The 25,740-nt window shown below is 48.5% G+C and overlaps 1 protein-coding gene and 1 long non-coding RNA gene across 9 annotated transcripts; one reads left to right on the top strand and one right to left on the bottom strand.

Moving 5' to 3' along the window:
- Positions 1 to 1,064: 1,064 nt before the first annotated feature.
- Positions 1,065 to 18,812, bottom strand: ZBTB21 (zinc finger and BTB domain containing 21). Of its 8 annotated transcripts, XM_028504832.2 has the most exons (4): positions 16,646 to 18,548; positions 12,627 to 12,694; positions 6,651 to 8,241; positions 1,065 to 6,053 (listed from the first exon to the last, which is right to left on the bottom strand). In XM_028504832.2, the coding sequence occupies exons 3-4, from the start codon at positions 8,227 to 8,229 to the stop codon at positions 5,059 to 5,061; spliced, it is 2,574 nt and encodes an 857-aa protein (XP_028360633.1). In that variant the 5' UTR covers positions 8,230 to 8,241; positions 12,627 to 12,694; positions 16,646 to 18,548; the 3' UTR covers positions 1,065 to 5,058. The 8 variants fall into 8 exon arrangements, with proteins under 8 accessions (XP_028360633.1, XP_035873348.1, XP_028360632.1 ...); XM_036017455.1 differs by lacking the exon at positions 16,646 to 18,548 and adding an exon at positions 18,666 to 18,812 and having other exon boundaries at positions 1,065 to 8,241; XM_028504831.2 differs by having other exon boundaries at positions 1,065 to 8,241; positions 16,646 to 18,549.
- A 3,179-nt stretch (positions 18,813 to 21,991) lies between these two features.
- On the top strand, positions 21,992 to 22,870 carry LOC118498680. The gene is made up of 2 exons (XR_004901149.1): positions 21,992 to 22,313; positions 22,516 to 22,870. It is a non-coding gene; the product is annotated as an uncharacterized LOC118498680 (long non-coding RNA).
- The last annotated feature ends 2,870 nt before the right edge of the window (positions 22,871 to 25,740 follow it).

A 25,740-nucleotide genomic window follows, 5' to 3' on the forward strand; every position in this document is an offset into this window, starting at 1 on the left:
CCGCTGCTGAGGACAGGGCCCATGGCTGAGCGTGACGCCCCAACGCACGCACAGCAGGGCTGCGGCTGTCCTTTATTTTGTAAGTACTTCTGTGACAACAGGGGGAACACTTCCCTCCAGACAGAAGCTTTATATGATGAATACCTGCCACTGAACTCCAAGAGCTGATGTCCACGGGGCCAAGGCAGGCTCTCTGGCTGGGTAAAAACACCACACCCCCAACACACCGTCCTGTGCGTCTGTCTGAGACCAGGGAGGATGCGACAGGAGCATAACCCCAAACCTCAGGAAGCTTGTCACTCAGAAGAAAGGGCAGATGTAAACTTTCAGAACAAAATCAGTTGGTGGCAAATTGAATAGAAGGGCTAAAGGAGATTCAAATAAAGATTTTGCCACGTATTCCTGGTGCAGTGTTTTCAAGAAACTTTTAGCCAGGGGATCCCCAGAAAGACTAGTTTAGGGTGTCGGGCAGCCGTCTGAAAAGGCGAGTGCAAACCCAGGGGTAGGAAATCGGAATGACCATCCCAGCCCGTCTTTCCTTCCCTAGTTCCCAGCCAGCTTGCTGGTGGTGAGCTGCAATCTGCAGCTCCTGCCTCCCTTCACAGGGCAGGCCGACGCACTGTAACCGAGTCAGCGTGTGCTGGGGCCACAGAAGACCCACTCAGAAGAAAGAGAGACGCTGCCACACGAAGCCTTGAAATTATGAAAGAAAACCAGTTACCGATTGGCTACGCTGAGATGTCGATGTAGGGTGCTTAAAAACCTTTTTATGCATTTACCCCCACCATCATTTTAAAGGATTAATTGGAACAGTAAAGGAAAAAGTGGATAGGCAGATGGCTGCTTATGTGGTTTTAGTTACATTTGTGGTGCCCCAATCAGTGAAGCCGTCGTGCAAACAATTCTATGGGCACCCTGGAAATGTTGGAGAAAATTAAATTTCTTACGGCTTGTGCGTGGCTATTCCTGTTAGCCAAATAGAAGGGTTTTATCTTCACGTTCCTAAGTGTCCACGCTATTAATCATTATTATCAGTGTGTAAAACATTCCAATCAGACGGAGACTCAAAACAAAATACAGTACAAATTTATTGACTCCCATCATTTTTAGTCAAGATTTAAGCAAAGGAAACAGACAACAGAATTGGATACAAATAAGCAATGGATTAACATTCCACAGAAATCCTATTTGACTATGAGTTTTCAGTCCAAAAAAGCTTATTTCTAAATAAAACCGAATGATTTATTCTGCTAAAGGTATAACAACAAAATATACACAATTATAAAACCACGTTTTTCCCTTTTATCAATAAAACATTTATTTAACAAAAGTTTTGAAACAGTCTTGAGTTAATCTCAATTAAGAAATTATCCCTTTTTGGAAATCAGTATCAACCAAGTGTGACTGTGGAAAATCTGGACAGCACTAAGAAATGACCAAAAGCACTGAATTCAATTATGTTACAGATTTACAGTAAAATACTTTGGTTCCCAAATGACTGTCTCTGAAAGGCATTTTTCAAAAGCCTGACATTAACTCACTGTTCAGCTTCCTCCCGGTCGAGTGGCAGTGCCACAGCCAGGGACACTGAGAAACACTGAACGTACTAAAAAGTAGGCAAACCTCAAACTTCTTAAAGTGCTAAAGCCACAAGAGAAAAACCTATCTTTAAAACTTAAAAAAGACCAGTGTTAAAGAGCTTATTAAAGAATGTGTATTATTTGAAACAATGTTTTTCACAATTATTGCAAAAACATTGGAGATATCAGGAACCGATGAAACGGACTTATAATATTCCGGTATTAGTGCAATTTATAGAGAAACTTGTTATGAATGACATCTAATTATTTTGTAGTTAAGAAAATTCAAATAATTTTATTTCCTAGCGTTCCAGATTACAGTGGCACACATGTACACACACACACACTTGAGGGAACAAAGGCCGACTTCAGATGAATTTCCTGTCTCTCGCGCACCCGTCCTGTCGGCCTGTAGAGGAAAACGCCCCTTGCCCCCCCGTGAGAGGGAGGGAGGGCTGTATTCCCGCTTCCGTTCTCAGCACCGGTGGGTGCTGTGTGTGGGTCACAGCATCACCAGTTAAACGCGGGGGCCAATTTTTAAAGAGAAGGCTATTACGACCCGTTAACAGCACAGAATCTTCCCACAAGTGCACGCGACCTCACTGTTGAAGTGTTAGTTGTGTATTTTGGTAAAACTATAAATGCACACTAATCCTACCAGTTTTAAAGGTAAATATCCTGTAACTCTTGAGATACTACTATAAAAAATGTGCACTACTTGTTACCTCCATTGCTTACCTTGATAATGACATGTTTTATGGTGTTCCTCCCTCCCTCCCCAACGTGAAGAAAATGATTCAATAACAAGTTCTCAGATTAACAAAGAATATATTAAAACATCTTACATTCTTTCCACAACTGCGTAAAAAAGCAGGCATCCTGAATACTTACAAGGAATAATGAATTTTCTACATTTTCAAAAATTACAATTGGAAAAAACTTTTTCAAGAATATATCTGCCAGCTAAAAAGCTGCAATGAAAGACCAAGTTGTCCTACACCAAGTATTTGTCTGAGATCAAGTTTTCAAAAACCTATTTGCTGAATAAAGCAAGTAACTCGTCTTTCATTACTTCTTAACATTTAAAATAGTTACATGAATGGAAGCATATTTTATTTTCTGACCACCAAAATAAACTCTCAGCCTAATGCTTTTAAGGTACAGTATAAAAAGTAATAGAAAAACCAGAACTGCGTTATAAATGTTTTTGGTTCAAAATTTTATTTGAAATCTTACCTTCCTCGCTTCGACAAAAATGTGAACAAGACAAACCACTGGCAATTTGTAAAACCTAACAGGTTTGCAGAGCCTATAGTTAGATCAAAAATATTTGTTACTAATTAACTTTATTAAAAAACCTCAAAAAAGTAGAATAAAGGTTCAAGTCCTGGGATACTAAATTTACAATGCCAAGAGACTGTCTACCATGGAATTAGTACGGATACTTGAACAGCTGTCAGTAATGGTTACTCTGACGGAAGCTTCTGCAGCGATAGCCACCAGGTGTCAGGGTAAGAAATACCAAATCATACAGGGGATGAACCCAATGGGCAATAATCCACCCTAACGTCTGACGTAAAATCATATGCTTTAGTTTTGCCTTTAAAATGCAGATTTCTTCAAGAAAATATAAAGATGGTAATAATCATTCACTGTAACTTAATTTTACTTTATTTTTCTCCATCACATGTAGGTAAGAACAGAAATGGGAAGTAACCACACATATTTGGGGACTTCTAAGTTTTCAAATGAAAGCATACGAGGGGAAATGTCCCATGTAATTTCTATAATGTACAAAGTCAGTTAGTATTTTATAAAAACACTTGGATTTCAAGTAAGAAATAAGCACGTCTTTCGGAGCACTGGTGCGGAATGTGGGCACTGAGACCGACGAGGACGGACAGCTCTGTGCTGCCGGAGCGCAGGGTTAAGTGCTCAGGCAACAGTTTCTGAGTCACAGATTTTTTAGAATAGTTTGTTAAAAAAAAAAAAAAGTAAACTTGGGAGTCTTAATCCATATCACTACCTTAAAAGGCATTTGTAATTTCAATTTTTCTACTTTTGTATATCTACCCCACACAAGTGAAATAAAAATTTTACCTTTTGAACCAGCTCCTTGAACTTTGGATAACACCCACTGAAAGGCTTTCCATTGCAATTTAATTTCAAATACAAAGTAGGAAAAGAAGCCCAAACCCTACGGGCCGAAAGAAGAAAAAGTGACCTTGGACCCTTGCCCGTGCCGGCTTTCATACCTATTTATGAAACACTTGAGTGGGGACCGAAAGCAGGATGGCTTTGCTACGCATGTTTTACCACCACAACCTCCAACAAATCCTAACAGAACTTTTCACAGGAAAAAGAGGTAGGAAACTGTGTATCGTAAAGATTGGTTTCGAAAAGCACGTGAGACTGCAGTATGGCATTCCTCCCTCTGCTTCAAGTCCCCGGAAGTGAATGGTGACTCGGGGTTCAGGGCTGCTACACTGACTCTGTAAATGTAGGTCCTGACCTTATCTGTTATACTAACGTTGTTCATTTCAAAATTAGTGCCATGTTATCTTTGTCCCAGATGCACCCGGTTCTCCGTGTGTGGCAACGTAAACCAGAGGAAGCCCAACACTCAGTCCTTCCGACGCCGGGCGGAACTCGGACCGGTGATGCGCACACAGCACGATGCGGCGGCTGGGGTACAATGCCGGTCGCTGCTGCAGCTTTCGTGAATGGACTCTAGGGGCCTTCCAAAAATCTTAATATTTTCATTTCCCATCTTCTATCAATAATTATATTAAATGACCCAAGAGCAAGTTTTTATTTTAGAGAAATCTAAGTATTACTATTGCTGATTTAAATTTCTCACAATTTTCATACAAAAAAGTTCTACGTGACCACAAAATGCCAAATATTTTTTATCAAGTGTCAGGATAACTTATTAAAGTTGAGGTTTATCATTTTTTTATTGCTAGAATATTCTAAAGTCCTAAATTAATGCTGCAAACTACTCCACTTGTTCCTGATAAGTTTTGGACTTAAGAGCATGGCTAAGATTTAACTAAAACTTAGGTGTCTGATATAATCAAAACAGAAATCTTTTAATACTATTTTACTAACTGCAAATCAGCGGAAAAAAACACAAAACCACCTCAAGTAAAAGATTATACTGACACTGTGGAATGACGAAACATGCAAACAACCAAAAGCAATCAAATTTCAACATTAATGAAGTAAAAATGTCCTGTGACTGTAAGGTCAGAAGCACTGTATTTTTTACAGTTTTCCTAGGTAGAGGAGTAACGTTTTGGGTAAAGACATTACTAATTAACATCAGTTTACCTCAAACTTATATTCCAACATAACAATTTCCAACCTTTATTATTCTTTTGTAAAAAATATTTTGCTTCTTATATGACACATTTCACCATGTAGGCTGCAAGGTGGAGACCTCCCCCATTTTGTTACAGGTGAAAGGGTAGGTCTTTTAATTGTGGGTTTGTTCATGGCTCCAAAGACTGAATGCAGTCTTGAATGTCCTATGGCAAAGTTTACACATAAACTGTCTTTTAAATGTAATCGCTGAAAGGGGCGGGGCGTGGTAGAAAAGTGTGTCTGATTCTTGGGGCACGAACAGTTTCTCCGTGGCGGGAGCCGCGTTTTCAGACAGACCCGTGGGGCTGTCAGGCTCTAGGGGCTGGATCTTGGGCAGCGGCGGGGGCGGGGGCAGCGGTGGTGGCGACGGGGAGTTTGTGGGAACAGGGCCCACTTCGGATTCTTTGTGTGCTGAGTTCTCTGTAGCCTGAGACATGTGGGACTGGAAATGACTCCAGAGCCGGAAATTGGTACGAAAAGCTTTGTTGCAAACATGGCAGATGAACGGTTTCACGGAACACAAGAGCTCCTGGTGCCGCTCCAGCTGCTTGTGCGCTGTGAACGTCTTGCCGCACTTTTCACAGGGCCACAGGCCAGAGTCCTTGCTCGAAGCTGCCTCTTTGGGAGCCGTGCTGGCCTCGGGCGCCGCCTCCTCAGCCTCCTCCAAAGGCTCCTCTTTGACTTGGATCTTCAGTGGCTTTGAAAGGCTAAGGTCTTCTGGGAGACAGGAGGAATCTTCTGAATCGAAGTTGACCTGCTCTGAACAGTCACTGAACGTGTTGTCATCTTTTGGTGTGACCACGTGGTTTGCTTTCTGAGGCTCGGGCTGGGCCTGGGGCCTGGAAGAGCCGGTGACCTCACCGTTGTGGTCCAGGATGGGTAAAGAGAAGTTTTCGGCGAGAGACATGGTGTTCTGATTGTGGACTTCCACTTGGTGCCGCCAAATGCTGAAGGAGGACTTGAACGTGCGCATGCACTCCAGGCACGTCAGCTTTTTGTACTCACACTTGCTCTCGTGCTCGTGCTTGAGCTCGGGCGAAAAGAACCTAAGGCTGCAGTAGGGGCACACGGTGGCGTTTCGGCACAGTCGCTCGTGGCTGCCTTGCTCTAGGAGAGAAGAGAGCTTAGCGTTACAGAGGCGGCACTGGAAAACCTCCTTGTTCTCTACCGGACCGTCAAGAGCGAGCGCTTTCGGCTTAGCGACCTTGTGTCCTCCAAGGGGCTTCTCTCCTGGGTGCATCTTTATGTGCTGTTTGAACTGAGAGAGAAAGCGATAGGCCTTTCCACAGTAAGTGCAAATGTACGCGCCTTTGGCTCGCGACCTCAAGTTCCTCTTGATGACTTGAGCTGGGGAACTACTCTGCCCCTGAAAACCAGGCTTGCTGCGCCTCAACTTAATGATCAGGGCCTTCTTAATCTCTCTCTCTCTCACTATGTCAATCAACTTTCTTTGGAATTTTTCATCCAGAACGGCATGTGAACTAGAGGCTGGTGATGGATTCTTCACTATGCCGTGCTGGGTCTGACAGTGGGTCCACACCTTGAAGTTTGTGTGAAACCGCTTGTGACAGATGTCACAGGCGTAGGGCTTTTCTGGGTTGTGGTACATGTTAATGTGCCGGTGAAGACCTGCTGTTGATCTAAAGATCTTAAGGCAATGTTTGCATTTAAATTTTTTGTTTGGTCTTGTTCCCTCCAACTCACCAAATTCATCTTTATTCAAGTCAGAATCTGGAAAATCTGCATTGAGAGTGGGGCTCGAGCCTTCCTCAAGATTATCTTCTGACACCAGAGTGCCATGCTCATCCACCTTTAACTTCTTCAGCGGCAGCCTGCGGTCCGCTTGGAACCTCCTTTTGGCTGGGAGTCTGCTCATGTCTTTTTGGTCATCTTCCGTTTTCAGAGACTGGTCTCTCGTGCCAGACGCCACCGTGGCGGCATCTCCCACGGTGACCCGAATGATGTCGGAGGGGTCTGCCAGTGGGCTGCAGGGCTCCGTCTTGATTCGCACCTCGGAGCCGGCGGGGGCGCCCTCCCTCTCCGTGGTCTGAGAAGCACTGAAGGACCTGAGACGGTGCGGCTGGGGAGCCCCGTCGTCCAGAGCTGGTTTTTCACTGCCCTCTTTTAAAGATGACTTTTGAGACACAGCACAGAAGACACTCCCGGGTGCGTCGCTGGGTGCCGCAGATGGGCCCTGGGGAGGCTTCAGATCTATGGAGGGCGAGTAGACGGGAACCTGGCTATCCATCGACAGTGACCGTCGCAGGAGGCTCTTAACGAGCGGGCCGCTCCTGTCGATGCTCTGGTTTGCAGGAGCAGACCCACTGGACGGGATCACCAAGCCTAACTTTGAATAGTACAACAAGTTTCTGTCCTCGCCTGGGCCACTTCCTCTGTTAGTTTCTTTCAACAGATAAGGAGTCTCCGACGAGCTTCGGAGAGACAAAACAGGCGGCCGTGGCCTTTTCAGAGCCAGCTCGATAGCCTTTCCTTTGGGAAGCTGACCGCTCCCACCCGGCTTATCGTCCACGGCCTGCCTGTCTTGCAGCGGCGTGGAAGGCAGGGCTGCGTTCCTTTTCACCAGACCGCTTCTGCTGGTGTCGTCCAGAGACCCGGAACGCTCGAGAGGCTTTGCATACCCCACTGAGCCCTCTTTTGGCCAACTCTTCTCAGTCAGCGACAAGTTGTGAAGGGGTTCGACGGGCTTGGGAACGTGGGGCTTACTGGTGTTGGCCTTGACCGCAGTGCTCGGGGGAGGCCGCGAGGTATGGCTTAGATCAGGCGGGCTCTGGCTGACAGTTTTTCCTTGTGCTTCGTTCCTGCTTTGACAGACAATGACGCTTCTCTTTTGAGAACTATTTTCATCGTGCTCCGTGAATACTTTTTTCCTGTTGGGACACATTGGAAAGGGGGCTTGAGGTGTTTTAGAAACGATGTTAGTCAGAAAGGAGATGCCGAGGCTGTAGCCTAGTTCCTGCACAGCAGCAAGGCTGCCTTTCTCGACGAACAAAGACGAGGAGTAAATGTAGTTCAAAACGTTATCAAAAGCATCCGGTTCACAGAAGTCAAGCTGGAATACAGTTTGTGACTCGTTTTCCTTATTTGTGAACAAACTATGAAAGTATTCACTGCTAGCAGCCAGGACATTTTTGTGAGCTCGGAATTTCTGGTCTCCCACGATCAGAAGCACGTCGCACAGCTGCCCTTTGAGGCGCTCCTCATTGAGAGCGCTCAGGAGAGAAATGGCGTGTGCTGGGTTGATGTAGTGCTGTAGTCCCTCCATCGCTTGGGTTATCTGAAAGACAGAGTATGAAATGATTATGAATGATGCAGCAAAAAGTCTCCACCGGGCAAAATGCTCCTCAGGGGCAGGGCCATTCGCTGTCTTTTCAGAGGTGCCAATATTTAGCAGATTATAGGCACACAAAAGCTTTCCGGATGAACAATCTTATTTAAATAACAAAAAAGATGAGGAAACAAGTCTCACAGTGTAAGTAGATCAGCAATCGTTAAAATTTAGGCATTTTCATACCATCAAAAAGGCTGCTAGAACTTGGCAGGTATGTAAGGAAGCAATATTTGAAAATAAGGGTTTATTATTTAGGTCTTTGCCTATCTGCTGTTTGGTTCTATTCTTGTTATTATTAGTTTAGGGAATAAGTATGAAGTACTGAGTTGCCCCAAGTCTGTAATTCTGAGAGGAAACCCACGTTATCACTGTGTAGGGACTCCGAAGGAGTTGCCCAAGACGTGCCTCTGTGGGATGAGGATTATTTTGAGCTAAAGGCAACGGGGACCCTGTGGGCTCGAGAGAAACCTGGCCCCCAGACAACCTAGAGGAACTGAACTAGGGACCTTGTCCATAATAAGATTATCAGATAACCTTTTGGACCTACCTAGACGGCAGGACGGACTCCTAACTACTGAACATCTGCTTTTATTGTCCTACAATGGCTGTCCTCTGCTCTGAAGCCCCCAAGATGCCTCACCTCATCTGAAACTCAGAATGTCACATGTACCTCATCTCCCCTGTCTCTGAACCTCTCATGTATTCGGGGTTTCCAGATGTATATATGCAATTAAATTTCACTGTTTTCTCTTGTTAACCTGTCTTATGTGGATTTATTTATTAGATCGCCCTGAAGAGCCTCAAGGGGTAGAGGAGAGTTTCTTCCTCTCCCACAATTGAGTATATTTACTTGCAATGTGAATGGTAAACAGTGGGCTGCAAAGTAGAGATCTTACCAGGCCTGTAAAAGTAGGTACAGCCCTGGCTGGCATGACTCAGTGGGTTGCGTGCTGGCCTACAAACATAAAGGTCACTAGTTCGAGTCCAGGTCAGGGCACATGCCTGTGTTTCAGGCCAGGTCCTCAGTTGGGCGTGTGCAAGAGGCAACTGAATGATGTTTCTCTCCCTCTTTTTCTCCCTCCCTTCTTCTCTCTCTGAAAATAATTTTCATTATTTAAATAATTTTTTTTAAAAATATTTTATTTATTTACTTTTAGACAGAGGGGAAGGGAGGGAGAGAGAGGGAGAGAAACATCCATGTGTGGTTGTCTCTCATGCGCCCCTGACTGGGGACCCGGCCTGCAACCCAGGCATGTGCCCTGACTGGGAATCCAAACTGCGACCCTTTGGTTCGCAGGCTGGCACTCAATCCACTGAGCCACACCAGCCAGACCTTAAATTTTTTTTAAAAGGCACAAATTTGGGCCCTGGCCAGTTGGCTCGCTTGATTAGAGCATCATCCCATACACCAAAAAGTTGCAGGTTTGATTCTCAGTAAGGGCATGTGGTAGAGGCAACCTGTCAAAGTTTCTCTTTCACATCAATGTTTTTTTCTCTCTCTCCCCAGCCCCTGCCTCTACAATCAATAAAAAACATATAGAGTGAGGATTAAAAAAATAAAATAAAAATAAAAACTGAAAATAGGTATGAATTTTGAAAGTGAAAACCATTTGCTAAATACCACTATATCCTAATTACTATATTACAAAGGTTAGAAACATTAAAGAGTAAGAGTTTTTTTATGCTAAACATCTTGCAATCTTCTGAATATTTTACCAAATCACATATTCAACAATAGCACAAAGGAAAACTCTCACTTGGGTCTAAACCAAAATTGCTAATTTTAAAGGGTTTGAGTTGGGATTCCACCGAAAGTCTCTTCAAATCTAAAGGTAAGGCACAACCTAGTGGCGGGGTGCAGGCTCTGCCCAAGATACTGGGGCTGAAATGCTGGCTCTTCCCTTGTTGATGATCAGTCTCTCTGATTATCAGGTCCCCTCCCGTCAAATGGCAGGAACTGTGCCCTCCTTCAAGGCTGCTTCACAGTTTAGGTGACATAGCACCATATGTAGTAAGGACCTGACAAATGTTGTGCAATTAATTTGTAGGATTAATAGGCATTTAATTCAGTATCAAAAAAAGGGTCTAGATTAACTCTACCCACGTCTCAGGGTCTGCTTTTGGGGAACCCAAAATAAGACACCACGGGAATCTGACACTGTAAGTACAGGCTGAGGAGCTGTGTGAAGACTAAACCAAGAATGTGACGTCCGTCCTTGAACGTGAAGCCAATGGTATTCCACATACCACCTGTTCCTATATGCTGAAAGTCGACATTTCTTTTTTCAGAAAACTTGGTTCAGAAAGTTTCCTTCCTTTGCTTTCTTCACATTATCGTCCCTGCTTTTGCTCTAAGCAGGCACTTCCCACCCCTTGAACCACAGGCACCTATAATCTTTGAACAAGAGCACATGGGAATTAGAGAATCTTAAGTCACTCAGAACTAAACTGTAAGAGAAACAGTCACTGTCCCTGAAAATTATTTAGGGATTAAAACTATTTATCTGATACTCCATTTAGAGTATCAGTGAGACTGCTTGCCCGAGAAGTGGCTAAACACGCCCAAATTCATAATATGCCTGATAACAAGAACCGTAAGGGAAAGGTGGAAAGAACTTTGGAGAGAGAGTCACACAGTGAGAGAACTGAGAGATTCTGGAGCGAGACCGTTTCCAATCTAGTCACTCAAGCACTAATTGAACACTTACTGCCACACACTACTGTAAACACTTTCATTCATTAACTCAACATTAACAGCAACCCTAGGCTGTAGGTACTATTATTACCCCCATTTTACAGATGAGAAAACAAAACACAGATGAATAATCAACGTGTTCAAGGTCACCGGGACTAGGCAGCAGAGCAGGACTCGCACAGAGGGACTGGCGTCAGAGGCCACGCTCTTAACCCTACACCACCGCCTCTGGTTTCCTCGGTCAGTGCTCACACAAACACTGGGGCTGGCTGCTGTCACCAACCCTGTCTTACAAATTAGGGGACGGAAGCACTGAGCAGCAGAATAGTGTGCCCCAGGCCACCAGTCAGTGAGCAGTGGGCTGGAGTCTGGCCCCAGAGCCTGGAGTGTTAGTCATCAAGTTACACGCTTCTCGTAGTAGGACACCTGTCTAGTATGTGCCAGAACCTGCTAACTGTGGAGGATGTCAATCTGACAAGCACGATCCTGCCTCACGGTGCCTGAAGTCTTGCATGGGAACAGGACAATCCATCATCATACTCCAATGTGTGAAGCACCAGACGGGTGTGTACAGAGCAGAGAGGGAGCACAGGTGATGGGCACTGATCCAGGTGAGAGGGAGGCCAGGGAAGGCATTCGAGTTGAGGCCTCGTGAACAAGCAGGAGTTAAGGTCGTGGGAAGAGTCGGCAAGGAAGAGTGAAGGGCATTTCAAAGTTAGGGGCAGTGCGTCCAAAATCACACAGACAAGGCCGAGGATTGGGCTGGAGCAAAGGATACATGTAGGGGAAGACAGGCAAGGAGGGTGGAGAGGGGACAGAGGCCGGAGGGCCCCGGGGCTCCACTCGAGGGCTGTTAGAGGACCACGACCTCTCCTGCCTCCCCAGTACCCCAGGACGGGGGCTCTAGATATCCGGAGCGACCAGATGGAGAGCACAGGGCAGCGCAGGCCCCTCACCTTCAGGTTGAGGTCCTTGCTTTTACCTTTCAATTCAATTACTAAGACTTAAAAACAATGGCCCCTTTCCTGGTGGAGCTGCAGACAGATAACATTTTGAACTTTTGTATGTTATGACAGTAGGTATACTGATGGAGTTTCACAACTAAAACCATAAAATGCTACATTAAGAATGCAGGCAAAAAGGGGGAAAAACCACAACTGCTAATGTTATGAGATAATCCAGCAAAATTCTTTGTGGCTGGTGGATGTGCATGCAATCCAATTTCTCAAAACCTGTTGCCCTTTCTGCTCTTTGGCACCCAGATGAGGCCAGCTTTGCTACTGGGTATGCTTTCTCCACCACAGACCTGCTGGCTCATCAAAGTCCAATTTCTTATGTATGTTTTAATTATGAATAATCAGCCCCACAGAAGACAGCGCACCACAAGTGTGAAAGCTCTCATGTACACACCTTGCCACCTGCATCCAAGTCCTGTACCTTTTCCTTTGCTCGTCTCCACCTGACTCATCAGCGCAGGTGTTCCTGCTACCACTTTTAGTCACGGTGGAAAAACCTCAGCACTCTTAAAAGAAAAGTGGGTGAATTGTGAAGAAAAGGCCCTTTGTGAGTGGCAGAAAAGGCTGGGAGGAAATCCCCAGGAAAACCAGATTCTGAAACAGGGCTGTGACTTGCTTACCACTCGGAGCCCCGCACACAAGTATCTTCCCCAGCTCTTCCTGAATTGTTTCTATCTCATGTTGTTTCCTGAAATTTCAAAATAAGAGAACCTTTATGATTAACAATTCACGGAAGTCGCAGCTGCATGGGACTTTCAAATCAGTGCACTTGCTTCAACTCCTGGCTTTGCCACCTATTAGACGTGTAACCTTGCAAAGGTCACCCGACCTTTCTGAGTACAAGTGGTTTCCTTAACCTGATGAGCGGGGCTGACACTGCCCATTCACAAAGGCCTCTCTTGATGAACACAAGACACAGCACGTCTGAAAGCCCCCCCACACACAGTATTTCTGACACAGACAGGGTGCACTTTGTTCTCTCCCTTTCCTGGTTGGTTACGTGGGCCTGTGAGGGGCCTCGTGTCACAGGAGGCGCCGTGACGGCAGATGAGTGAGCTGGCTGGCTGTGTGTTCTACAGTAGCACACGTCCCTGCGGCAGGACAGACACGCGTGCTGACGGGTACACAAAGTGGATGGTAATACCGACTTCAGGAAGCAGTTAACTGGGCCGGGGTGGGAGGATGCCTGAGTGAGCAGCAGGGACATCTGGAAGGTTCGGGACTCACAGCTCACTTGACTACTACAGTAACACTATAGGTCCCACTCTTCACTTCCCACTGCAGATACTGTACAGAAATACTTCACTCCAGAGATACTTCACTCATCTGATCCTACCAGGGCTTCGAAACTCCTGGAAGGCTAGCCACAGCCTGTGGGGCCAGTTCCCTAGAACAGCTATGAAGCCCTTCAAAACTAGATCCCAGAAAATTAATTCACACCATCACCTCAAACTCTTCAGATACTAAATGCTAAGAGGAGTGGGGAATTCATATTTTAATATAATTTAAGTCAATGCCAATGATTTTCTCTTTATACCAAATTTAGATCAGTGACAAGAAGTTAAAAATGTTAAGGGGGCAGGGGGAAGGCAGGCAATGTTGATATTTACAACATTCTGGGGGTAGAAACAGGGAACGGAAAAGCACGTGGGGAAAAAGACACATGGAAATGAGAAAGGGGCTCAGAAAGGAGGAGGGGAAGGAGCCAGAATAATCTCCTCGCTAACCTTCAAGTTCCGGAGACTAGAACTCAGGCGGCACTGGAGCTCAGGTACGTTATCAATCAGGCTGGCTCCAGACCACCACACAAACCCTTCCCACCAGTTCTGTGGGGAACCGTCTCTCTCCAGTTGAAACATCGACCTAAAATGGAACCCGGGCACGGGATCCTTTGGGAAGCTGGGGGCTGCTTATACAGTCCTGGAACGGCAGTGGAGAAGAAGAAGGGATGCATGTCACAAAAGGGAAGCACACAGTCAGAGAAGCCATGCACCTACAGCTGACTGGAATATAAACACGTGCACACACGCATGCACACACACACACCATTCCGCCCCAAAACCTCACCTCTGGGTTTAGCCCCGATTCTCTCCACTTGATTTTACTATTAGATGGTTTTAGTCCTTATCGTCACTCACTCTGGGACAATGGAGACATCCAGAAACTTCTGAAGCTCCTCACATTTCAAAGCCAGCCTTGCTTATCTGATCCTTCAAGAGAGTAACGTCACGCACTCCCTTGGATTCCACCTCCCCACATTTTCGGTCTCTAGAGAAGGTCTGATTTTGGTTGCAGGTGTGTCCTCTGCACCGCCAGCTGAATGGCTCCACTGTAAGGGAGTCCAGGCCCAGTGGAGCCTCCCTGGGCCCGGCTGCCTGCAGCCACCACTCCTCCTGCTGCAGACAGCACCCTGGTTTGGCTTTGGAAGAGGGGCACGCAGGCACGTAGGCACGCACGCACTCCCGGGGACAGCCTGAGGCCTGCTCTCCCTTGTGCAGGGCAGGCACGCAACCGAAGCCGAGCCGATTGATCGGAAACTTTCTCTCTGGAACATGGGCCCAACAGAGGCGACAAAGGCAGTAAATGAGTGGAGCTGATTTATCTCCGCAGCAGCCTGGAAGTGCAGCCTACTCGTGCCTGGCTACACTGATTCCTGCGGTTACCATGGTTTTTGTCCTTCCCAGTCCAATTCTTTAGATTTCCTTAAACCTCATGAGCAACACTGTATCTTTATAATAAACTCCTTTTTCTATTCAGCCTAACCAGTCAGTTTCTGTTCTTGTTATTAAATGTCTCTAACATATTTCTAAGTGGTATTCATTTTTCTGTCATACCTTCCAGATCCATCCTTGCTAAACTGCTGCTCCACTGAGCTTTCTAAAACAAAGCTTTAATCATTCTCCAGGTGTACACATTATGCATTACTATTATTAATGCAATTTACCTGAGCTCCTACTACATACTCGAGGCATGGTAAGATATACCTGAAACACAGGGCTGCACAACACAGACAAGGCCCCATGTTTCAGTGAAGTAAATCATGACTATCAAGGAAACAAAAACCATGACACAGACAGTCCTCAGTGTTATAATGGAAATAAACAGGGTGCTGTGACTACGTGTAGAAACTAGGGGTTTGGAGAGGATGGTCAGGAAATGCCCTGAAGTGACATTTTAGCTGAGAGGTAAGATCTAAGTGACAAGAGCCAGCCTTGGCTCTAAAAACAAAACACTAAAAACAATGGTTCTCCATTAGGTCAAAAGGCAAACTTTTAAAGACCTGTACTCCAAGGCTCTGTGCATTTGGTCTCCAACTATTTTTTAGATTTTCTTCCCCTTAGTTATCCAGATTAACTTCCTGCTTCAGATATTTCGTCTCTGAGACACAACCCGCACCCTCTCTCACTTCTTCCGTCACCTAATCTGTGATGTTCCACACCTCACCTAACCCCTCCCCAGCACGCCCCTCAGCCTGACATTAATCATCTTTCAAAGCTCAGCTCAAGTCCCAAGTGACTCCCCCCTCCCCTGCCACCCATTCACATGCTGAAGTCCTAACCCCTCAGTACTTCAGAATGTCTTTAAAGGGCTAATTAATTTAAAATGAGGTCTTTGGGCCCAACTCCATCCGGCTGGTACACTTGTAGGGAGACACAAATACAGAGGCATGCCATGTGATGACAGAGAAGACAGCCATGTACATGCCAAGAAGCCTCAGGAAACATCAACCCTGCAGAGACCTTAATTTTGGACTTCTAGGCCCCAAAACTGTGCGAAAATAGATTCCTGCTGTTTGCGCCACCCAGTCTGTGGTCCTTCCTCATGGCAGCCTAAGAACACTAATACCCCTTCCTTGACGACTTCGGTCTATACCAAGCACGCACCTTTCAACTCCCGCATTACACAGGGTGGCACCATTTACACAGCGTTTATTCACGGCCTCATACTGTTAGCCGTCTGCCTCACCGACAGAACTGTGAGCCATTTAAGGACCGAGAATCTATTTAATATCTTTTGACGCTCTTCACAATGTTCAACGTATTACCTTGCACAACAATACATACTGATTTTTCAGTGCTCTGGCACCCCAGTTCAATGCAGGAGTGGAAACCATGCCTTTGTTTCCTAACATGAAGCTGGGCCCAGCACTGCTCTGCTTTGGCATATTACACTGATTTTCCTACCACTTCCTAGATAAGACCCCAATGCTGGAGTGGCATACAAAACTCTTCATACTCTGGTCACAATTCCTCTCTCCACCCTTACTGGACACACCGTGCTACCCACTCTACAAACTTGCACCCCTGATTTCTACCATGTAAACATACTTGTCTTCCTTTTCCTTTACTTGGTCACCTTCTACAGAAAGATCCAGCTCGAATGTCACTGTTCCTGTAAAGTTTAATAGTTTGTACCTAGCTAGTAGTTCAGCCATCTGAACTACCATCTTTCATCTCTTTGCAATAACGTAACTATTTTTGAGCGATAGGCTTTCATGTCTCCTTCATGAAAGTCCCTAAAAGGGAGAACCCTTGTTTCCACCTGTGTATCCCTAAATGCTTAGCACAAGGCCTGGCAGGTTATGTACTGGGCAGAGAGAAGTCATGACGCTAAAGGCTCGAGACCTGGACTTGCTCACCTTCATTGCTCCAGCCATCTGCTACAGAGCTCAGCACGTGGCAGCGTTCTTTGCTTTGTGTGTAAGTTCTTGTGGCGTTAATTCACCACTGGGTAATCACTTTGAAATCTGTGTCTCTGCTTGGACTTCTCCTCGGAACTCCATCCAGCCTCTCAGGTGCCCAAGGAAGACGCCCATCACAGGGTATGCCACGTGTCCGGGACGGTAGGTATGACCCACACCCCCTGGCGCCGACCCCCATATCTGCTTGTCCTCACATGGTCCCTGTTCAGTTTGGCGTGCTACCAGCCACCAGGTCTTCCAAGCCTGAAACCTCTTCTTCTTCCTTCTAGCTTGTCACTACCAAGCTAGAAGGCCTTGCTCAAGAATGGCTCAAGAATCTGCTCTCCCATCCCCATTCGCTTTGGGGACATATAAAATGGTCCCTTCAAAGATCTCTTCTCCCAGAGACTCCCTCAGTAACTTGACTCTTCTGTTACACACCTAATGCCCCCTGCTATAAACACTATAAATTCCTCGAGGGCAAGGGTTATAACCTTTTCAAGTAAACCAATGCCCCAAATCTCTCCTTTCTTTTTAACAGCAATACTTAGGAATACTTAAATTTAAATGTAAAGACTGTTCGTCATTAAAGATGAACGAGGAATTTACTCCACGCATCGGAGGGAGAAAGTTTTAAAAATAATCGCCAACAAGAAATCTAAAACTGATTAACCTATTTTCTTGTTTTAAACAAGGTACATAGAACACATGCAGGCTCCTTACTGACGACTCGGGGCCTTCATTAGGGACGACCACTGGGCTATACTGTAACACACTATAGCTTCGGATGCTGGATGCGACAGAGCTGTCGGCCCTTGCACTAAAACCCCCAGGCTCCTACACTGTGCGGAGCTGGATGAACGTTCCCCCCGTCTCCACTGTCGGGCAATTCCGCTGCACCCCACCTAAAATCACCCCACCTCCAAACACGCCGCTGCAGAAGTCCTCTCCTGAACCACGCAGCCCTGCGGCTGGAGGGCGTAGCAGGCGGGGTTAAGAGCTAGGACAGTGGGGCTCCCCTACGGTCAAAGGTATGATCTCTTGTAGTCAGCTACTGAACTTGTTCCGGGTAGGTGGTCTGCGCTAGGACAGAACCCATTACAAGATCACGGGGACTCAGACCGGCGGAAGTCTCTGGGCTGGGGTCTCCAGCGCCGCGGGTCTGAAACCCCCCTTCCCCACCGCCTCCGGCCGCGGAGTTCGGACCGGGGCTTTCTCAAGTGGGAAACCATTAAAGCCGAGCAGAAACGCTTGCGGCCAGCGGAGGGGGCTGTGCTCCGCGGCGGGCAGTGGAGAGAGGCGAGAAACAGGTCTTCCAAACGGCCCGGAGAAAGGAGTGCGTGCGCCCCGGGGTCCAGGCGTTCGGCGGAGGGCCGGCCAGGGGGCAGAGCGCGGAAAACGGGGTTAACTTGGGTTACTGGCCGGTTATCCCGGCAGCCGCCAGGCGGGGCCCGAGGGGACGACGGGAAGGGGCGCCGGCCGCGGCAGGTGCGGCGTCCCGCTGTCCCTCCGGGTTCCGCGCACGCTCGCGTAGCCCTCGGCGGACACCGGCCAGTGACCGGCATCCGCGACTGCGCGGGACGGGAGCACGCGCCCTTGACCGGAAGGCGTCCCAACCGTTCGGCGCCACGGCTCGCGCCGAGGCCGGGCGCGCCCGCCCCCAGGGCCACCTGGCCGAACGAGGGAAGCCCAGTGAGGGACGGAGCGTGCGCAGTGGCGAGGGCGAGGCCAAGTGCGGGAAAGGAGCATGCGCAATGTGAAGGCACAATGGGCTACGTGGGAGCCCGGGGCATGCTCGGTGAGAGACGGGAGCCGGCGCACGCGCAGAAGCACTCGGAACCCGCAACCCACTGGTAGAAAAAAGAGGAGAGAAATCACCTCAGAGTTACGTCAGGAAAGGCCGCGTTTTGCGGGGAGGCTGGGGCCTCCCACAGAGCCCCGCAGTTCTCCTAGGGCGAGGGCCGTGACAGTTACTCACCGGTCTTCAGCCCGGAGGCAGCCGCCAGGTCCCTTTCCGCTCACACTCGGCTCGCGCGCGCCGCAGCCGCCGCTGCCGCTGTGATTCCATCCATCTTGAATTTGACGTCATCCCACACCAGGGATGAGGTCATCGCAGGCAGCGCTCGTCACGTGCGCGGTGCTGTGATTGGCCGCCAGGCGCCGGGGGCGGAGCGAGGGAGGTGCGCGGCGCCGGGGGCGGGGCGAGGGCGGGGCCGATCGGGACGCCGCGGGCGCCGCAGTCTGCGTCCTGCAGCGCCGGGCTTCTGCCGGGACCGCGCCCGCGCGGGTCTCCCCCGCGCCTGCCTGTCTTCTTTCCGCTCCGCGGGGCGGACTCCGGGCGGCCGTGAAGGGAGGCGGCGGCGGGAGATGTGCGCAGCGCGCGGGACCCTCACGGTCGTTCGCCCCGCCCCCCCGCCCAGCGGGTGCGGCAGCTCATCCACAAGCGCCTCGGAGTCGGTTTCCCGAGCGGAAGCGCGTCCGCCGGAGCCGAGCTGGCGACCCGGGGTTGCGGAGTGGGGTGTGGCGTCACCGACGGTCGTGGGCACCCGTGCCGGTGATGCTTGGCTCGTGGTAGCTCTCCGTTGGGGCGCCCAGGAACATGGAAGCTTCACAGCGCGCGTGGAAGGTGCACTGGAGACGGATTTGCTGACCTTGAGCGCTAACATTTTCTCCTACTGAAAAGACCTGATCGCGGGGATGACCGCTTGATAGTGTGAACTGGAGTAAACAGGGCCTCCCGGGTCACTCTGCGTGAACAGAGTAGGGTGACTACTCTATTCAGCCTTAGGGGAAATGCTTGTCAACTGCGTGTTCACGGACAAAACCTACCCTTTTAGTAGGCACCCAGCTGAAGCACTGAGCGGCCACGCACGCAGCAGTTAACTTTCTCTCATATATATATGATATATATATATATATATATATATATCATATATATATATCAATTCTAATTTGATGTCTCTTCGTTTTTCTGCATGAATATTACAAGTCCACTAGTTAGAAAACTCACTTCTCTTTCAATCTAAAGCCAGAAAATTAGTGTAACAAATGCCAGACTGTAAACACGAAAGGGAGATTCTGTTAGATAAGCTAAATAGAACATCATGTTGCTTAATAGTTTTCAAATGTTTTAATTTTCAAATAAATTGTTTACATTTTTAAAGTTGAATTCATGCACATGACCCTAGGAAAAGTAATTTTTGACATGTTGGAGGGGTAGGTGTAGGAGATAATGGATCAGGTTTTAGCAACTTGTTTCAAAATTACTAGTTGTGTTATCAGTTGTTATAGTTTCACTAATTTTAAGACTATCCTGGTCTCAAAGGATGAAGCTTGCACCCCAATTTCCCCCCCCACCACTTTCAAAAGTGTCTATTTTGAAAGGAAAGGTGGTATAGCGAAACGTGGCTTTGACTTAACAAAGAAGGCAGAATGCAGCAGTGGTTGCCTTTCAAAGAAATTTGGGTTTGGGGGTCCCCTGTGTTTAGGGTGGGCGAGTGCCCGTGATTATCCCCATGTTACAGTTGAGAAGGTCAATACCAAGTTACGTAGCGAGAGCCGGACTCTACCTGTATTGCTTTCTGGCTGCCTCAGGAAGATACACGTGGGTGTCTCCGCTTCAAGCCATGTGATCAGGCTTTCGCCCTTACCATTTCCGCTCGAAGGGACTTGACTGCTAGATTCAGCAGGAACCTTTCACTTTCAGTTGGCCTCTTTGATTTGTGACTCTGTACCAATTCTTTTTTCAAATCTGTCAGCATAGTGGTACCTCATTCCCCTGGCTTTTCTCCCTCTTACCTGACCCTGGTTCTCTGGTTCCCGTGTTGGCTTCCTCTGCCTGAGTCCAGCCTCACACTTGGGGTTTCCCGAGGTTCTGGCTTGGCCCTCTCATCACGTGATACAGCCTCAGCTATCCCTGGGACGGTAGCCCAGCTGCCTGAGCTTGGGGCCTTGGGCACCATCTCCGTCCCCCTTTTCCTCCAGTGTTTGCCCATCGCCGAGTTCTGTCCATCAACCTCCTGAGTGTTTCTCGATAATGTAGCCACTTTCCACCCCGACGACTTTGCGACTAGTAACTCCCCCTGTCTCCAGGTCTTTCCCTTTCAATCCACCCTCATACTGCAGTCAGTAATTTAAAAAAAATAGTAAAATGTATGCCATTCCCTAGCTTAAGTTTTCGATTGGCTCTCTGTTGCCCTATGGAGATAGCTGGGTGGAAGTACCCATTACTTATAAGGTGGTAGGGGTGGAGGTCACTGACTTTTCATGGGCTCAACTCTAAGTGGTGTTTTCATTTACAAGGAGCCCTGAGAAAATAAGAGTGGGAACTTGGGGTGGGAATCCTAAGGTCAGGTCCTTATCTAAATGTCCGGACTCTGGGTGTGAGAAGGGTTGTCGTACAGGAAGAAGATGAGGCAGACACTCAAAGTCACTGTTTGGTTCCCCCAGCCTGCCAGGACCCTCTCATCCCCCTCAGCTAGTCCAGAACCCAGCATGCCGCCTGGCCTATGGTAGGAGCGCTACATATTTTTATTGAGTATTATCCATACTCATTATGCATACTCAGGATGCATCCCAGAGGTTCGCTAGCACCGCATGTATACTTTTATTCATACACAGTTCACAGCATTTATATAGCCAGCATCTTGTTGGACAGTCCATCTGGATAACCCACACTGCTCACCCAGCCGACTCACAGCTACACTTCCTGTCTGCTTGCCTCCCTTGACCTGCTCTTCCTTCCCAGTCTCGGTCCTACTGAATGGGGCTGCTGTCCGCCCCGTTACCCAAGCCAGAAGCTTGATGGTTATTTGGAGGACCTCTCTCAAAGTCTGCATCCGGCTGTCACTAAGTTCTATCCATCTGTTTATTTATATGGCCCCTTAAATCTGCCCTAACCTGTTCCTGGTCTCTGGCTAATCACTGTAGCTCCTCAATCAAGTGCCTGCTTTGGTTTTGCTCCTTTCCTTCTCAGGCAGTCTGTTTGCAGTCAAATTATCTGTCTAGGTGCAACTCTCGTGTCTGCTGGGATGGCCTCTGTTGAGCAGGCGAGACGGCTTCTCTCTGCTCCTCCCCTTCACCAGCTTCAGCCACGCACGGCAAGGAGCGGCACGAACTAGGATGCCCTTTGCCTACTCAGTCTTCGGGCAGGTCAGACGGCTCTTCCCAGCGCCAGCCCAAGGCTTCCTGCCTTTGAGCTTCCGCGGTTCTGCCATTCATCTGTGGCTGGCTGCTTGCTAGCCAGCCTCCGCACTAGCTTGCGGGCTCCTAAGTACAGAGACCCCGTCTGAGAACTTGCATATTCGCAGAGCTTCGGGCCCATTGCTCGGGCTGTTCTTTGCTACGGCCAGTTTTCCCCCCCAGAACCCAGGTTCTGATTCGGTGGCATTGGTAATACTACAAAACCTAGTTTGTTCGCATTTCCTGAACCAAACAAACACAGCCCTTTCATAAGTTGGGGGAGGGAGATCTATACAGGTTTACAAGCCCAAGCCTCTCCATTTTTGGAAGCAGAAAATTGTAATCAGCTGCAGTTTCCTTAACCATCTGTTTCCTTTGAAGATGTGCTGAGACGTCCAAATCTGCCCAGCTTGTCAGTTGGAAGGTTGCCCCTTTAAAAAATTAGGTTGCAGCCCTGGCTGGCGTAGCTCAGTGGATTGAACTCGGGCTGCAAACTAAAATATCGTAGGTTCGATTCCCAGTCAGGGTACATGCCTGGGTTGCAGGCCATGACCCCCAGCAACTGCACATCGATGTTTTTCTCTATCTCTCTTTCTCCCTCCCTTCCCTCTCTAAAAATAAATAAATAAAATCTTTAAAAAAATTAGGTTGCGGTAAAGGATGATATATTAGTTTTCTTATTGCTAGCATCACAAATCACCACAATTGTGGTGGAGTAAAATGGCAGACATTTTTTCCTTTCATGGGTCCGGAGGCCAGAAGTCCAGCATCGGTATCAGTGGGCTGAAATCAAGGTGCCGGCAGGACCCTGTTCCCTCCGGAGGCTCTAGGGGACAAGCCCTCCCTGCCTCTTGCAGATTCTGGTGGCTGCCGTCATTCCTTAGCTTGTGGCCACATCCCTCCAGTCTCTGTGGTCACATTACCTGCTCTTTGAGTGTTAACTCTTCCCTCTGTCTCTCTCTTATAAGGGCATTTGGGATGGCATTTAGCTATCCCCCCCCCCCAAAATCGGAGATAATCTCTCCACCTCCAAATCTTTAACTTAATCACATTTGCAAAGACGTGATCAAGGTCAAGGTACAGGGTCCAGGGGTTAGGGCCTGACGTCTTTGGAGGCAAGTACTCTACTACAGATGAGACAGTTTTCCTGATCACATGTTAGCAGTGGGCGGGGGGAGGGGGTCTTTGAAAAGCATACGATACAAAAGAAAAGAAGGGAACGGGACTGGGAAGTGGTGAAATGTCAGTTTAGGTGGCCATGCGAATGGGTTATGACTGTCGCCTCCATTGTGAGCACCAAGGGAAGTGCTCGGGCTCAGAAATGGGGTGCGTGTGGCTCACTGGTCAGCCTGGTTCAAGCGGGGCCGGTCCCGTGTTCTCACCAGCGAGAAGCCTTGTCTTTAAACATCAGCGTCAGGAAAGAGGGGTTCCCCACCCGGAAGCAACGCTCTGCTGTGTGGTTCCCTCTCTTAGAAGGGCCCGGTTACCTCTTCCAGTCTCTCCTCACCCCCCTGGCCCTCTAAGACTGAAGACACCTCAGAGTCCTCCCGTTCAGGAGACAGTCGCCGCGGGCAGTCACCGGACCGCACCAACTCCTCCGTGCCAGTCTCTAGCGGCCCTTTTGCTGTAAGCAAGACCGGAGGACTGCCCGTGCGCCTACATGGGCGTGGAATCACAGTAGTAACGCTGGGCATTCGATTACGAGCTGGACCATAGGAAAATGGACTCACGTGGGATTTCTTAGGTAGTGATCTGTCCATCGCTATCATGAAAGGAGGTGTGGAATAAAATTTCTTATGTTTCCTTTAAAACCTGCACCGTGGGATTCCTTGTGTGAAGGCAGACCCACCCTCCCGAGGCCAAGAAATGGGGTGAATGGGGCGAAGACCGACAGCTCCTGCGGAACGAGCGTCTGCCCTCAAGCGTGATTCAGCCCGCACGCCACCACGCTTTTCGGGAACAGTGAAGCCCTCAGAACACACCAGAAACTGAGGCTCATCAAGGCGAGGAGGCGGAGGATGGGGATGGGAACCGGGTCTGACGGCAGAGTCCCTGACCTTTCAAATGAGCTGCTCTGACAGGGTTTCTGAAGCATTGGGTAGAAATGTGCTGACTGGTCAGTCTTTTGTCTTCTTTTTCTCCGAGAGGGGAGGGGGCGTCCAGAGCGCGGAGCTGGTGAGAAGCTCCGGGAGAGGAGGAGGTGTGTGCAGGTGGGGGTCCGCTGGAAGAGAGCGGAGGCCGGGGACTCATGCTCCACGGCCTGTTTGGTGACTGAGCGAGGGGATGGGCTACCTACGCCGTGAAGAGTGAGGCGTGCCCTGGCTGGTGTGGCTCAGTTAGTTGGCGCGCCGTCCCGTAACCAAAAGGTTGCGGGTTCAATCCCCAGTCCCGGTGCATGTGGGAGGTGACCAATTGATGTTTCTCTCTCACATCGATGTTTCTCTTTCTCCCTTCCTCTCTCCCTAAATACAATGAAAAATAAAAATGTCCTTGAGTGAGGATTAAAAAACAGTGAGGGGTGTGAGGGGATATGGTCCGCGTCTGTCTCTTGGCCATTCAGCATTACATCTATGTGCCTGACGTGGCCCAGGCTTTGGGACTGGAAGGTGAGTACCCTCCCCCGCCCCCCCAAAGGGACTGCCGTTCTGTCCAGGGAAACAGACCTGAGCCATCAGTGCAAGTGGTGAAAGCTGCAAGGCTCGTGTGCTCGGGACTGTGAGCCGCGAGGGGAGGAGGTTGTGTGACCCGTTGCTCTCAGTGCCAAGAAGGGAACTCTGGAATCCTTTGGTACGATGGCCACACGCACGTCAGGGGATCCAGCTGTGTCCCTGACATCAGCTGTGCTGGTTCGGGGACAGCCAGGAGGGACTGACCGCTGTCAGTCTGGGTTTCTACACCAAGACACGGGGTTGCAGGAGAAAGTGATGAACTCGCCACAGGTCCTTGGTCCGGACAGCCCGTTGCAAACTGCGGTTCCAACTGCGAGTGGGCAAGTGCCACGGTGGTGGTCCTCATCACGATGTTTCACAACAGCTCGAGCACGCTCGTTGTGTTTGGACCTCCAGCCTCACGTGGTTGTGTGTGCACAATGAAGAGATGCTGGAACATGCTGACTAGAGTGAAAGAAAATGCTGACTAGATGTGTCTGATCCTGAAACTGGTTTTTAAAAAAGAGCAGAGACGTGACAGTTTTTTGTCTGTTTCTTTTTCCTTTCCTTTTTTTTAAAAAAAAAAAAAAAAAACATGGTGACTTTAGAGCTTCACTCCTTCTCTCTTAACAAGAGTCAGCCTCGTCGCCCTGGTCCGGATCGTGCGTCAGCCTACTGAAAAAAATGATAAACATGTCATCAAGGTTCATTTTAACAGGACTTCCTGCTGCTTAATCACCTCAAGTTCGTGTGGGTATGTGGCATGTTTTATGCTGTAAATTTGGCACATCTAAACACCAGTATTTCCCTCAAACTTTATATTGAAATAGCCATTCTATAACTAGACTTGATAAAGCACTCTGAACTTGACGCTTGCTTGCGAAGCACTCTCACAAAAACTGGGTCCCCTGACTCGGTCTGCCTTCTCCCTCACGGAGCAGCGCCCCCACCACCCGCCCTCCCGTCGTGTGACTCCATTGATCTGGTGCCCGTCTGGTTCCCTGATATCTGCGAAATGACTGCCTAAAAATAGACACCCTGTTCCCTTGATGCTTCCTTTCCCCCTAAGGCTCACCAGTTACTGTCAATGTTCCCACGCTTTGGGAAGTGACAGGTGGTGCTGGCCAGTGGCGGGGGACCCCAGTAATGTCCTCACAGGCTCAACCACATCTGCGTATGTGATTCAGTTGACGTATCCGTTGCTGTCAGAAGTCTAGAGTTTTC

Source organism: Phyllostomus discolor, chromosome 2 (genome assembly GCF_004126475.2).
Source record: "Phyllostomus discolor isolate MPI-MPIP mPhyDis1 chromosome 2, mPhyDis1.pri.v3, whole genome shotgun sequence".
Taxonomy (NCBI): Eukaryota; Metazoa; Chordata; class Mammalia; order Chiroptera; family Phyllostomidae; genus Phyllostomus; species Phyllostomus discolor.